Source organism: Orcinus orca, chromosome 7 (assembly GCF_937001465.1).
Source record: "Orcinus orca chromosome 7, mOrcOrc1.1, whole genome shotgun sequence".
Taxonomy (NCBI): domain Eukaryota; kingdom Metazoa; phylum Chordata; class Mammalia; order Artiodactyla; family Delphinidae; genus Orcinus; species Orcinus orca.
In genome coordinates, this window is record NC_064565.1 from 63,786,165 (window position 1) to 63,801,218 (window position 15,054).

The 15,054-nt window shown below is 52.0% G+C and overlaps 2 protein-coding genes across 3 annotated transcripts; both read left to right on the plus strand.

Annotated features, from left to right (window-relative positions):
* Positions 1-425: 425 nt before the first annotated feature.
* Positions 426-3,771, plus strand: HOXD9 (homeobox D9). Its single transcript, XM_004267346.3, has 2 exons — positions 426-2,446; positions 2,794-3,771. Exons 1-2 carry the CDS (start codon positions 1,657-1,659, stop codon positions 3,033-3,035), a joined length of 1,032 nt encoding a protein of 343 aa, XP_004267394.1. The 5' UTR covers positions 426-1,656; the 3' UTR covers positions 3,036-3,771.
* Positions 3,772-8,656: 4,885 nt separating this feature from the next.
* On the plus strand, positions 8,657-11,591 carry HOXD8 (homeobox D8). 2 transcript variants are annotated; one of them, XM_012532159.3, is made up of 2 exons: positions 8,657-9,754; positions 10,125-11,591. In XM_012532159.3, the coding sequence occupies exons 1-2, from the start codon at positions 9,205-9,207 to the stop codon at positions 10,418-10,420; spliced, it is 846 nt and encodes a 281-aa protein (XP_012387613.1). In that variant the 5' UTR covers positions 8,657-9,204; the 3' UTR covers positions 10,421-11,591. The 2 variants fall into 2 exon arrangements, with proteins under 2 accessions (XP_012387613.1, XP_004267395.1); XM_004267347.3 differs by having other exon boundaries at positions 10,128-11,591.
* The last annotated feature ends 3,463 nt before the right edge of the window (positions 11,592-15,054 follow it).

Below are 15,054 nucleotides of genomic sequence, written 5' to 3' on the forward strand. Positions count from 1 at the left end.
CTGGAATAGATTTGCCCAGACCTCCATTGGTTAGGCAGAAGAGGAGGGCAATTTTAGCTTCTCAGTTTACCCCCCGCGATGTGGGGAGCACCATTCGTTGTTGACAGGGGGCCATGTCTTGGAGGAAAACCCGTGCTACAGGCAAAGGCAGCTCCTCTGGAATAAAATCAGAAAGCCATTGGCAAAGGCAATCGATTAGGCCAGAAATAGCCATTTCCCCCCTTCCTTTCCGGTGCTCGAGGTGGGCTGGGAGCCCTCCAAGGGTGCGCTGGGCAACTTGTAGAGCGAGAAATATATCCTCCACCGCCGGCGGCCCGGCTGCTTTTGTCTCGGCTCCCAGCCGGGCTTCCGAGGCTCTGTACCATGGATTTGGGAGTGACAATGGGCATTTCCCTCAGATTCAAGGCTGCCCAGCCTTACCTTTGGAGGCTTTAAAAAAAAAAAGAAAGAAAGAACAGAATTCCTAAGAGAGTAGCCCAAGGACCAAGCCATTTAAAAGACATATCCGGAATCCACTCAGAGGCCGTTAAGTGGGAACCATGGGAATCGGCCTGGCCCAGGGAGATGCTGGCCTCTTTGAGGCGAGTTGGGGGCAGGGGGCAGCGGGTGGGAGCGGGCCTGCTCTACAATCTGGGTTCTGCCCTATGGCGTGTTTTCTTCCAGGACCTTTCCAGAAGTCCCGAAGAAGACAAGGCACCCTGGCCGCCACTGTCCGCGCGGTGCCCACTGCCAGCTTGCGGACACTTCCGAGGGCAGACAGAGCCCGGGCGGTGGCCGCCGCCACGCCCAGCCCACGGGCCAGGCCGCCCCAGCTCACCCCTCGGGCCTCGGCGTGTGCTCAGCCTCACGTCGGGGGTGTGTGTGGCTGCGCGCGCGTGTGTGAGTGTGGTAGGGGGAGGGGGCCCTCCGAGCTGCTCCATCCGTCCGTTTTATTAGGGACACATTAATCTATAATCAAATACACCTCATAAAATTTTTATTGAAAGGCATAATATCATTACAGAGGTCTTCCACCTGTTTTAAACAACACGACAAGCTGTGAGAGAGCGTGTGTGTGGGTATGCGTAGGGAGGGGTGGGTTTGGGTCGGGAGAGAGGCACGGGGAGAAGACCTCCCCTCTGGCGCCAGGGGGGCCGCCTCCGAAGGCCGTCCTGTCTCGGGCCGCACCAGCTCTGCGCTCCCCCCCTCCCCGGGCTACTCTGGGCTCTGCCAAGTGCTGGGTGCGCCCAGCACGCACGGCCGGTAGCTCGGAGCCGAGGCACTGGGGAGGCAGCACCAGCTCGGGACTGCAAGACCGAGTGCGGCCAGAAGTGGGGAACAAATAGTCCCCAGCGCCTCCTCCGGCCGCGATCGGGCGTGTGGTCCCAGCCGCCTCTGGGCTGGCCGAGTCAGGCCGGGCTGAGCCCGGCGCACGGGTCGGGACCCGCGGGCTCTAATTGCCGCGCTTATGTTGATGATTTTTTTTTTTTTTTAAATCACAGCAGCCCCCAGTTTAGCGGACTGATTTACTCCCGGTATTGGTAAATATGATCACGTGGGCCGCGCGACCAATGGTGGAGGCTGCAGCCTGCGAACTAGTCGGCGGCTCGGGCGCCGGCGGGGAGCGGCGCGGCGGCGGGCAGTGTAACCTTGGGTGGGAGCGCACGGCGCCTCAAAATGTCCTCCAGTGGCACCCTCAGCAACTACTACGTGGACTCGCTCATAGGCCATGAGGGCGAGGAAGTGTTCGCCGCGCGCTTCGGACCTCCAGGGCCTGGCTCGCAGGGCAGGCCCGCAGGTGTGGCCGACAGCCCAGCCGCCGCCGCCGCCGAGTTTGCCTCGTGTAGTTTCGCCCCCAAATCGGCCGTGTTCTCCGCCTCGTGGTCCGCGGTGCCCGCCCAGGCCCCAGCGGCGGCGGCGATGAGCGGCCTCTACCACCCATACGTGCCCCCGCCGCCCCTGGCCGCCGCCGCCTCCGAGCCCGGCCGCTACATGCGCTCCTGGATGGAGCCGCTGTCCGGCTTCCCGGGCGGTGCGGGCGGTGGCGGAGGCGACGGTGGCCCGGGCCCCGGTCCCAGCCCTGGCCCCAGCGGTCCACCCAACGGGCGCCACTACGGGATTAAGCCTGAAAATGGAGCGGCACCGGCCGCCGCCACCGCCGCCACCACCACCTCCACCTCCACCTCCTCCTCCACTTCCTCGTCTTCCTCCTCCAAACGGACTGAGTGCTCCGCGGCCCGGGAGTCCCAGGGGAGCGGCGGCCCCGAGTTCTCGTGCAACTCGTTCCTACGGGACAAGGCGGCAGCAGTGGCTGGGGGAACCGGGCCCGGGGCGGGGATCGGGTCTGGGTCCGGGGCAGGCGGCTCATCGGAGCCCTCGGCTCGCAGCGACCACCCGAGCCCGGGCTGCCCGCTGAAGGAGGAGGAGAAGCAGCAGCCGCAGCCGCCGCAGCAGCAACTTGACCCAAGTAAGTGCAAAAGAAATTGCCCCCTGATTTATTGCTGAAACCTGTAAGGCTCGAATGTGCAAAACTGATAGTTTTACTAACCTATAAAAACGTCTAGACGCCTACCCTAGCCTAGACGAGCAACACGCATCCATAAAAAAGCTTCCCATAACCACCTACCCTGGGCGCGCGGTTTGTACGGTAAACAGAGCGCGGGCATTAAGGCTTTTTATGATAATTCCCCCCAAGTTGTGAAAAGCAGCCATCCTTGGTGAAATTAATTTAACGACCTCTCTCCCCCACCCTGTCGTCTCTCCCTGCCTCCCCTCCGCCCCTCACTCCCCTTCTCCAAACACCCCTCTTCATAGACAACCCCGCAGCAAACTGGATCCACGCTCGCTCCACCCGGAAAAAGCGCTGTCCCTACACCAAATACCAGACGCTTGAGCTGGAGAAGGAATTCCTCTTCAACATGTACCTCACCCGGGACCGGCGCTATGAGGTGGCAAGGATTCTGAACCTCACAGAGAGACAGGTCAAAATCTGGTTCCAGAATCGTAGGATGAAAATGAAAAAGATGAGCAAGGAGAAATGCCCCAAAGGAGACTGACCCGGCGCGGCGCCGGTGGGACCACTCGGCTTTGCAGTGGCAGAGGGTTTTTGTGTGTGTGTGTGTGTGCTTGATTTCCAGAAGTTCTTCAGCGATTCGGACATTTCTCCCCCCCCCGGCCTTTTTTTTTTTTTTTTTTTTTTTTAGGTAGAAGTGACTGTGTGGTTGGTTTCTGTGAGGTATTTGGGGGACTGTATTTGCTCGCTTATGTGTTGGAGAAACCAAGTGGCTTTGGGGTGTTGCCCTATCCCGCTCCCCTGTTTCCTGTCCCTTTGGTTCCTTAGGAAATGCTATATTTTGTGAGTGCACGCCGGCTTGAGGAGCCCTCTCCTGTGTAAATGTCCCCTATGTTTCTGAAAAGTGCTGTAGTTTAGCCCCCAGCGCTGCTCAAGCAGGGGCCAAGCGCACCCCACTTCCGACAGCGAAGGCAGAGCGACGACAATGAGGAAGCCGGCCTAGGCTGAGCCCCGGCCGTGTTGCCCACCGGTTACGGAAGCCCACTTTCCTCAGGGAGCCCGCGGGCCCTCCACTGAGACCTGGAATGAGGCCGAGAGAGGAGCCCAGGGCCTCCGGTGGGTCGGGGGTTTCTTCTCAGGGCATTGGAGGAGCCACTCTCTCCCCGGGAGGGCTTGGCTCCAGTGGGCGGCCGCGGGTGTAGGCCCTCCCGGCTCCTGCCTGAGGACCAGTTGTAAATGTTACCGCTTCCTACCAATAAATGCTGACCTGATCAAATGGAGCCCAGACGCTGGCCCTGAACATTGTGTGCTTGCTTTCTCCGGCTCTCTGCAAAATGTCACCCTCATGGGACTTTTCCCTCATCCCTGGGAAGGAGACGCTGCTAAAAATCCGGGGCCCTTCCACCTGAAAGGTCTCTCTGATGTGCCTCTGAGTCTCCCTTTGGGTGGGCAGACCCAGCCTTGAGCCCGGCCCCTGGGGGCACTTGGCCGTCCTCCCCTGGCCGCCTAGCCTGCTTCCAGTGCCTCTGCGAACTCTGTGCCCTGGGCCCAGTGTCAGCCTTGCAGCAGTGCCAGCGGCCCCACGGGCTCCAGAAACCAGGCATCCTCTCGCTGGGGCTTTGACATACCGTGCCCCACCTCTCCCTCTGCTCATGGAGTCGCAGCCATCGACATCGTCTCCAAACCAGGGAGAGGCCAGTTCTGCACTCTGGGGCAACTCTTCCAGGTCCGCGGGGCTGGCTGGCTGGCTCCGGGAGGGCTGAGCCGGGTAGACCGTGAGCTTCCGCTCCTCCGCACGGGAGCCCCAAAGTGACCTTAGCAGATCAAAATGGTCAAGGCTCTCCTCCGCAGCTATCCCCACCCCGCTGCCCCTCCCCCTACCCAGTTTCTGTGTTGTTAGCCCCCAGCTCGGCCCTCTGAGGGCCGCGTTCAGAGGCTAAAATGAAGGTCATTGTAAGTGAAGGATCGGGCCCAGCCCAGCCTTTGCAGGCCGGAGAGGCAGGCGCCGGGCGGCCTGGGCTGGGCGGAAGGCGGGGGCGATGGCAGAGTTTGGGGGGATCCGGCCGAAAGAGGGGACTTGAAGGAAAAGCAGAGGGGGGCTTGGAGGGAAACCCAAGGCCCCGATCCGGCAGAAGGTGCTGCGTACCCCCGCCCCTGCGACCAACCCGATACCTTGGGCTCTTTGAAAACAGGAAGAGACAAGGTGTCATAAAGCCATCGAGCCGGCGAGACGTCTGGAGGTAATGAGTTTACGACAAGCCCGGCGCTTCTCTTTGAAACCATCTCATTTTGATGTTTGTGTTTGTGGGAGGAAAGGAAAAATGCAGACAAAACTGGGTCTTAAAATCTGGACAATAAAATGTAAACAGGACTCTGTTGGACTAAGAAGGCAGGGGCTTGGGACCCCCGGATGAGGTGTGAGCACCTAGGGAATAAAAATGGAGGGCGGTAGGAAGGAGGAGACGATATATTTCTGATTTTTAAAATGGGTTGGGTATTAGAAGTAGCCGGTGGGTGGCTCTCAATAATATTTGACTATGGCCGCCTTCTAGCTTGTACTTTAAAAAAGAGAAAAATAGGCCTGTTATTTGGGGGTGGGAGAGTTAGTGATCTTGGGTCATTTACTTAGGCCGAGCGTCCCCCAGCCGCATGGTCGGCGGGAAAAGATGCAGTTACTTAAATGACGTTTCACAAAAATATCTGGCCCTCCACTGCAAACCTCGTAGCAGAAATATTGTTGGAAATTATATATATTTGCTTATAGAAAAATTAATCGTTACAGCTGAATTAGAGGAAAGAATTTTTGAAAATGAGAAAAAAAGATTAACCTCTCAGGAAACACCTAAACTGATTGAAGTCTTGGCTTTTAAAAAAAACAGGTGGAATGCTTAGTCAATTCACTTCACTATGTGACTTTTGGTATAAATTTAATGTCTCATTTATTGTGCATAGAAGTTCCAGTGAACACCGCCCAACAGGGCCTTTTCAGACAGCCATTCAGAGATACAGCAAAAAGCTTTTAACTTGACTTCTATCCCCCCTCCATTGTCCAGTGAAATGGGCCTGAAGCATTAAAATTACAAAGTTAAAGTAGCAAATATTCACGATTTAATGCTAAGTGTAACGGCTTTAAAAGAAAAAAATTAACAAATGTAACTTCTATAATTTCTTAGTTTTTGAAGTCCCTGGCTCCATTGGGGAAAAAAACAGGCCTGTTGCAGTTGTAATTTTTAAAAATCTAGCCCATCCTATAATTGTGGGCGATTACAGAATGGGGACTTACTGTGTCTGGCAAAAGAAGGGCTGGAAGCTTTTGAAAAAGACACTACTGGAAGCTCTTGGGAGCCCAAATATCTTTGGCATTCAGGAGCCCCTGTTTGCTGCACTTGACTCGTCGACAAAGGGATGAAGCATTATTAGTGTCAGTGATCCAAGCCCCAGTCAAACTAAAGAACAAGATTGGAAATGGTTTGTGTCGAATAAAGAGAAGTTAAGCTCCGTCGGCTAGAGATGGCATTTGGCCACTAGAGAGCGCCGTTGCTCCACTTTGTGATAGTAAAGCTGGAGTTGCGGCGGAAGGTTTTGATTAAAGATACTTACAGTCTTATTTTAAATTCCAAATTAGGATAAATTTAAGCAAAAAGAAGCAATGTGCACTGTTAAATTCTCCGGAAGGGTTTGTTACTTATAAAATTTTGGCTTAGGATTTCAGAAAATTTGGACTACGGCACAGCTGAAACTATAAAACGTTATGGTAAGTCAATGCATTGTATCACAGAACAGAAATGTGTAAAAGCATACATCTTTATTTACGAAGTTAATCGCACTCTCTTCCCATTCAGATTATAAACAGAATGCTTGAAGGAAAAAACAAAAAACTAAGTGTTTTGTCCCAGGAGGAAATGTTGTGTTATCATGTTTTCTTAATTAGGCCAGAATGCGTAGAAATGAATTTTGTAGTGTTTCTTTTTCGCTCCCCGCCCTCCCGCCCCAGGAATCACAAAGTTCTAGAAGGTGCCTTGTATTATTGAGATCTAGGCTCGTTCTTCTTTTTCCCCCATTCCATTCCAAAACCCACTATCGAGGGTTTAGACACGCACACGCACACATGCCAAACAGTGAAATAAAAAGGCACAATTGCATTCCAAGGCTTTATTGAAAATAATACTCTTTTAATTGGGTACTTGCAAGGTTGGAGTACAAATCGTTAACTGTCAGAATCAGTTCGTTCGCCTTCGGATTTAAAGGAAATCTTACCTGGCGATAACTGGCAGAAAACAACAAGAAACCCTTACCCGTCACCATGCCTCCAACAAAAGCCTCCTTGCACTCCCTGCTAATTTAAAAGTTAAACAAAGCATGCCTTTATCATTTGATTCATTAGAAATCCGTTTACCTTAACCATTTTCAGCTATTCCCTGTAGAAACAATTGAGTCTTAAACGTTATCTTGTTATGCCTTTCCATCTCGACCTTATTTTCTCCATTTGCAAAATATGATATTCAGTCCACTCGTACTGACCTCAGCTCACTCACAAGCTGGGCCACCCCACAAGGAGAGAGGGGTAGTTGAAATCACTCGCCTGCTGCACCTTTGGGAGCCGTCTGGGGGTTCTAGACGTTCGCATTTGGCGTGAAAAGCCGGGGAGGTGTGTTTTAGCTTTAGCTGGAGCTTCCTCGGTGGGCTCGGGAGTCTTTCTGAGGTCGGTTCCCAAGGCCGGTGGGCCTGCCGCCCTCAACAACAATGGATCATCCCAAGAAAAAGGGTCACCCAAAGAACCCACGAAAAAGGCAGAATAGGCAAAGGAAAACGCACTCAAATGTAGAGACCTATTACATTTATTGGACATGAAAATGGGAGGGGGGAGTGGGAGATGTGGAGAAGAGAAGGTGAACGGTGGTGTAACGCCAAGCGGCTTCAAAGCGAGTTTCTAAAATCAGGAATATTTTGCCGATTCACACTCGATTTCCCCACATGACACGGGACGTTCCTCTTCCTCATCGCTCATAAGCTAGAGCGAGCTTTCTCTTTTTTTTTCTTTTGGAAAGATCGGTAACTTTTAAAGCTGAGCCCGGCACCCGCTCTCGGCGGTAACTTCACCGGCTTGTTGGATGAACTAGAATCGTCAGAAGACGCGCGCCGCCTGCAGCTGCTTGGAACCGGCGCGATCCGAACGCCGGCCCGGAGGCTCCTTGGGGGGACTCGCGGGCGTCGGTCCCCCGTGCTCCGCCCGGGGCCACCGCCTGCCCAGGTCCGCTCCGCGCAGGGGCTGAGACCCGGGAGTCGTGCGTCTCGCCCGAGGAAATACCACCCACCTCAGCGTGAGTCCTCCCTTCCCGCCTTGGAACATTTCTGTCTGCTTTTCTATTTACTGCCTCAGCAATGCTAATGTTCACCCCCCTGCCCCGCCACATTCTTCAGCCTCCCCCCTGCGCCTGGTACTGACGTCTATCGAGGGTGAAATTATGGAAACTATATTCATGGGCATGATTTCCATTAAATATCAATTAACCTGGGAGCCTCAGCCAGGCGTGCAGTGCTTCAAGGGTAAATGTACATCTCATTTCCACAAGGCCCGCTCGGCTGGAAAAGAAGGGCTTAGATTTGCTTTGATAATGCAAGGTATTGGGGTCACCCTTGTGGCCTTTAATCAAATTACTTGTATAGGACCTAACGCAAATGTTCGGTCCGGATCTTCTACATGGCTTGCCCTCGCTCCCTGGGCTGCGCCCGCGTGTCCAAAGGCGCAAAAACCACAGCCAGCCTCTGAAGGGCTGCTACAGGGGACCGGGGAGGGAGTCATTTGCTCCACAGCCTCCTGGGAGTGTCCTCCCTGCCTCCCTCCCCGCCAAGTGTAAGGCTGTGCTGCGCCCCCGCCCCGCCGGCCGTGGCTCGCATTCCCTCGGCCCCCGGGGGCACGGCGAGCCCTTGGCAGTGCGGCTTTATGGGCCCCCTTTAAGGCCGGCGGACGCATCTCCCAGCCACTGTGAGGCGTCCATCGTGTGCAACAGTGTCGCCTCCTCACGGATCCCTCCGCGCGGTTATCTCGCGTCCATCTCGCTCCGTCTCTGAGCAGTGGCTTGGTGCGAAAATGCCTCGCCGGGGCGCACCGGGGTGGCAGCCTCGGCAGCGGCGGCGAGAGCGGTGGGAGGGGGCTGCGGGGGGGGGCGAGGTGAGAGGTGGCGGCGGGCAGAGGGTGTTTTTTTCCTTTTCCCTCCAGAGCGGGGGTTTGTAAACCGAAGCCAAAGAGTGTCCCCGTGGGCCGGGCGTACTTTTTTTCTTCTCCGGTGCGCTCCTGCAGGGCCGCCTGGTGCCTGAGAGGAAACAGTGGAGGCAGCGGGGCAGGTCACCCGGGGCGTCGGCGATTTTATTGAGCCCGAGCCGGCGCGCGCCGGGAGAGGCCGGGCGGGCGGTGGAACGCGGGGACTGGGTGAGGCCCCGCGACCCGCCAGGGAGGCGGCGCGAGGTAGAGGCGGCGGGCGCGAGAGCGGAGCATGAGCGCCCAGTAGCCGAGGCCCCGCAGCTACCCGGCCTCAGAGGCGACGCGAGGGCGGGCGGGTGGCAGCAGCAACGTAGCCCAGCGGCCCCAGCGGCGCCAGCAGCCGCCCCAGAGGCCCCCGCGGCAGTGCGGTCGCGCTGAGGCGCGTTCCCTGCCTGCTCCGCGCCGCCCGCCCGGGGCCGCCCTTCCTCGGCCCCCGGCCGCCGCCGCCCCGATGAGCTCGTACTTCGTGAACCCGCTGTACTCCAAGTACAAGGCGGCGGGCGAGGCCATCAATCCCACTTACTACGACTGTCACTTCGCGCCAGAGGTCGGCGGCCGCCACGCCGCCGCCGCCGCCGCCGCCGCCTTGCAGCTCTATGGCAACAGCGCCGCCGGCTTCCCGCACGCGCCCCCGCAGGCGCACGCGCACCCGCACCCGTCGCCGCCGCCTGCCGGGCCGGCTTGCGGTGGTGGGGGAGGCCCCGGTCCCGGCCAGGAGTACTTCCACCCCGGAGGGGGCAGCCCGGCCGCAGCCTACCAGGCCGCCCCCCCTCCGCCGCCGCCGCCTCCCCCCTGCGGCGGGATTGCCTGTCACCGGGAGCCCGCGAAGTTTTACGGATACGATAACTTACAGAGACAGCCGATTTTTACGACCCAGCAAGAGGCCGAGCTGGTACAATATCCTGACTGTAAATCGTCCAGTGGTAATATTGGCGAGGACCCAGACCACTTAAATCAGAGCTCATCTCCTTCTCAAATGTTTCCCTGGATGAGACCACAAGGTTGGGATGCTTTTTTTTTTTAAGCGGGCAGAGGGGGAGAAATCTGCTTTCATCTCACGTTCTAGCTTTAAAACTCCCTTTTCCTCTCCCTCTCCTTTTCCTTTTTGTGTAGCTTACAGTGACTCTTATAAAGTAAGATAAACTTTTTTATTTTAAGTGGAAACCATGTAAAGACGATGGGGACAGAATGATTGCGAAGACGTTTTCTCTGCCCCTCTTGACTGCCCATCCTATATATATATCAGACCTAAGGAGAGTTGTGTATATTTCACTCCTTAGACCCGTTCCAGAAACCTTCAGCAACCTGCAGATGCACCATTACATTTTTAAAACATTTATTTTCCTTTTTTTTTCTGTTTGTTTTAATCAGCAGCTCCTGGTAGACGAAGAGGAAGACAAACCTACAGTCGATTCCAAACCCTAGAGCTGGAAAAGGAATTCCTTTTTAACCCTTATCTGACCAGGAAGAGAAGAATCGAGGTTTCCCACGCCTTGGCCCTCACCGAGAGACAGGTAAAAATCTGGTTCCAGAACAGGAGAATGAAATGGAAAAAGGAGAACAACAAGGACAAATTCCCGGTTTCCCGACAGGAGGTGAAGGATGGGGAAACCAAAAAGGAAGCCCAAGAGCTGGAGGAAGACCGAGCCGAAGGCCCAACAAATTAACTTCCACCTTTAAAATTTTACCGCAGATTATTGAAACTAATGATCAGCATATGCTGGTGAACACCACCTATTTTCTTTGTTGGAAAGGACTTTACCTGTATTTCAAGCTACCTTCATGTCACTGCTCTTGAGGTTTCTGCGCTTTGAGAGGGATTTGGGTGTTTAAAAAAAGTTTCTAGTGTCGTACAGGAACAGCCCTTGAGCTGTCCTATGTAAGAGTAATTTGATTCTGACCTTGTAGCTATATTTTTATAATGGTAGTTTTTAATGGCTGAGCTGGTGATTTTGCCTCAACAACGTAAACTTCCTAATGTTTAGCACTAAATAATTGAATATAAAATGCTTTATTAATCAAACAAGTGCACTTGAACATTTTAAATTTTTTCTTTATGGTGAGTAAATTAAAAGAAGTCTATTAATTTTTTTAAAAAAATTATGCCTGCAGAATATTTACTTTATATTATTTGATTAAAATGTATTATTTATATTTTTCTTTCTACTTTTATAATGAATGGTTCGGGTGCCTTTTGTTTACTCCTAAAAGGTTTCTTTGAGTATTTTGTAAATGTAATATCTCTGGGAAAAAGTCTGGGCCAAATATTCAAAAAGCACATGTTAGCTGAAGAGTGTAATGTGTAGTCCTGGCTCTGCAGCTTCCTTAAACTTGGGGAAAATGTTGGGCCAGTGACAGAAGTTTCAGGACAATGTCAAAGTTGACATTTAATCATTTTTCTATAGTTTATACAAATTATGGCAATTTAATCATCTAGAGTGAATGAATACTTGAAAAGCCAATTATAACATTTTCACTCATATACCTTTTACTTTGGCAAGTCGCCTTGTGGAACGCCTCTTGTTTCTGAACTTGCTTTCGTTTTGAACTGTGCTTGGTATTGCCTGAAATTGCTAGGTCTCTGTGCTGTGGCCGCCGCTGTGATTCCGTTTTTTTGAGGAGGTGCCATATTTATTTGTATTCCCTTCGCTCTGTTTGCACGCCCATTGTGAGCCAACTTGCTGTGCACGTCTCAGATGTCGGTTGGTACGTCCTCTGCTGTTCTCCAGGTTGGCCTCACCTATTTGAAACAATCCTTGAGAGCAAACGCAGAAAAATCCGAGTGTAAACAACCGCTGCAGAACATAGCTAGCTCTTTAATAAAAGAAATGAATCTTTTTCTAGAGCTAGTGTCTTTGAGCGCCGTCAATAACCCTTTTCCTGAGTCAGGAACAATCGCCTGGGCTCACGTGAAGGCAACATCCTGCTAAAGCGTCTACTTGATTTTTTAAAAGGGGGGGGTATGTGCACCCTTGCTGTAAAAATAAATAAATCAGTGCAAGGAGGGGGGCCTCTCTTTCATTCCAGAGAGAGCTGGCCAGGCTATCCCAGCTTCATCTTGCTCTAAATAACCTTGATAAGATACTTGGAAAGCTTTGAACTTCGCAAAGGACTGGAGTCATAGGTCCAGTGGGGAACAATCCGGAGTCCAGGTTACACCACAGCTTATTCCACTGAGCTGGCGCTGATGCTGGGGTTTGGGATCTGTTATTAACAAGATACCGATTTTCTATTTGAGGCTGCTCCTACAGCTGCCATTTTATGAGGGAAGAGGAGGGGGAAGAGGGGCGGGAGGGAAGAGGAGAAATTCAAGTAAACTAACATTTCTCCCCACAAAAGGAAAAGCACCTTTATCAGGTAGGCATTGAAGAATTCTCTTCTTTTTGTAGATGCCTGTGTATTTTTAAAGAGGTACATTTTAATATCCAGAGTGGCTTTTATTGCACAGTTAAGAAACTGGAATCCTATAGTTTTAGGCCTGTATCACCCCCTCAGGCGTTGGTGAGCTGTCTGCCTGCTGTTTCAAGGACCAGGGAGATGTTGGCACTGGTTCGGCAAGAGGCGAAGCACCACCTGGCTTTCTATCCAGGGAAGAGGCCATGGCTGTGGCATTCGCTGACCTGAGCCAGGAAAGACAATTTTAAATCAAGGGTGTTGCACGAGAGGAGACAGCTGCAAACGTGCATGCTGCATTTGGAAACATTTTGCTCTGTGTGTTGCCTGAGACTCTGCTGTTGACTGGTTTAGAGCAAGTATACCAAGTGCCTGAAAGCATGGCTAGGGAACAGCCTGGCTGGGGAGAGGGTGGGAGTAAGCTGGCTAGAGACTGGTGCTGGCTGAGCTCCAGCTGCCCTCCATTTAAGGGACTCCTCTATTAGCAAAATTCGCTCTCTCCTACACAACAATGCTCCCCCCAAATCATTCTTAGAGCCATCGATATGGGCAAAACTCTCTGTATGGTGTGGGACCTGGTGCATGGATATATGTGGAAATCAGTGAAGGAAGGGAGGTAAAAATGTTCTTATTTCCTCTCCACTTTGTGCTCCTCTGAAAGTGTTGTACCTTCTGGCCTCATCGGCCCCCTAACCCATGATAAACTCATAGCTCATGTACGGAAAAAGGCTGTTGCATAATTAGTACATTTGAGCGTATTTGTACATTTACAAATTTGGTATTTTTGGTATATATTTGGTGTATTTGTACATATACGTAGATTAGTCATGTGTAGAAAGTGTTGGTAATAAATGTAGGTATATATGCTTCCTTTTGTAGCTAGGAAAAGCATAGATTTGTCTCCAAATAAAGAGCTTGTGGAATTACAAATCACACACACTCACCACCTTCTTTCTTCCAGTGGCTAGAAACCCCCATCACAGTGTTTCATGCAGACAACTCGCAATGACGAGTGCAGGAGATGCCCTTCTAATTGGCTCAAACCTGAAAACATCCGAGGGTTTGCCGCAATAAGCAAACCAACATTTTTGCTGCAGCAATTTGCATAAACCTTCAGAGAACCCTTTGCAAACAGCCGACACTCTGGTGCTCTGGACTGCTTATAGAGTCTGCTTAGAGAGGTTTGTAAACCGTTGACAGAGAGATCGGACCCTCCAATGTTAACACTGGATGAAAAAACCAAGAGTCCGAAGTGATTTAGGTTCTCTGTTTGCGTGGACCAGAAACACACAAAAGAGGGTGTGGGTCTCAATGGTTCCTAGAGAAAAGTCAGTTCAGGGGCTCCCATTTTGTGAGATTCCACAAAGCCCAGCACATGGCTTACAGGCTGCACAGTGGGGAGAAGTGCAAATATGGCTTCTTTTTAAAAAATGCGGAGTCTTTTCCCAGCCCTCCTTCCCTCAGCCGAAAAGGAGGGTCATAAAGCTCTGCCTTTATTTGGGTAGAGGAAAATTGACAATTGAAGTAATTTCTCAGAATATTTCAGAATTGAACAAGCTCTGTTCAGTTCCACACATACAGACCAGTGTAAAGTGCTCTAGCTTGGGAGGGTCCAACAACGTGCTTGATTTTCCTGTATAATTAAAAATATTGTTTAATTATTCTTCAGTGCAGAAGGTGTTGCTATTTCACGACCAAACCTCTGTCCTCTGCTTCCCCAGTGTTTGCTGAATCCTCGAGCATCTGGTGGTGAACAGGGGAAGAGAGAAAACATTTTAATGGACCCTGGCTGCTGCTATGGTTACCTCCAGAAAACTTGGAGCCCACTGACTTTTTCTAGAAAGAATATGACTTTTGCTGACACGTGGCAACAGAAGTACTTTAATCAAAAACATCCAAGGTCATCGGAGCTTTTTCAAGGGATACAAATGGCCTGCTCCAGAGGGTGCTGCGTGCTTCCTGCTTAAGTCCACGTCCACTTAGGTACTTACTGGGTGTGAGGATGTTAATAGAGAACTTTCAAATAGACATCCAATGCAAATGTTTGTAAACGTATTACTAGAAATCCAAAGACAGTGTCCTTGAAAGGATGGGGGGTGAGAGGTTACCTCTTAACAGGCAGGTTCTAAAGCCTGATGGCCATGCCCATGCATTAATGATGAGGGGAGCCAGCCAAGGACATTTACTTTCATCTGGGGTTCACTGGGGCAGCTTCCATGAGAAGTGCAAAGGGAATGTGACTCCTGCCTTTGAAGAAGAAGGACTATTTTTTTTTCAAGCCTGAAACTGGGGAGTTGCTTTTTTCCTAAACAAATGGAGCCCCTCTCCTCTTCAATGTTGCATTGACCAGGCTTTTCAGCGGACAAACATTTGGGGGGCAAGGGAAGAGGGGCTACAATTAATTCCATATAAATGAGAATTGCACTTAGGGGAGACTTAAACAAGGGGTTTCAGAGGGAATCCAAAAATATTGCCTTTCCTCTAACCCAGGACTGTTCAGGAAGATGTTTCTGCTGAGAAAAAGAATAGGCATTGGGGGTTCAAACTATTATTTTGGAGAAGTTGACAAGTACATAAAACCATGTCCAGCCTTTGAGCTGGTTGGCAATTCTACCGCAGAAACTGGAAGAAATGGGAGGGACCCCAATTTATGTAGGAGAGGGTGGGTGTGGGGAGAGCACATTTTCTTGGCCTGCAGAGCCCAGGTTTTCTGCGCAAGGTCAGACGGGCTGGCTTGCCTGGAGATGAGAGGGGCAAAAACCGAAAGTGCTTGTCTCCTCTTTCAGAGCGGCCTTTTGGTGAGGTAAGGGGAGGGGAAACCAAGTGAGGGGAGAGTTGGAGGGGTGACCGCCAGGATCACCTCCCCAAGTGAGCGCGGGGGGCAGCACACCGCACTCATTCTCCCTGT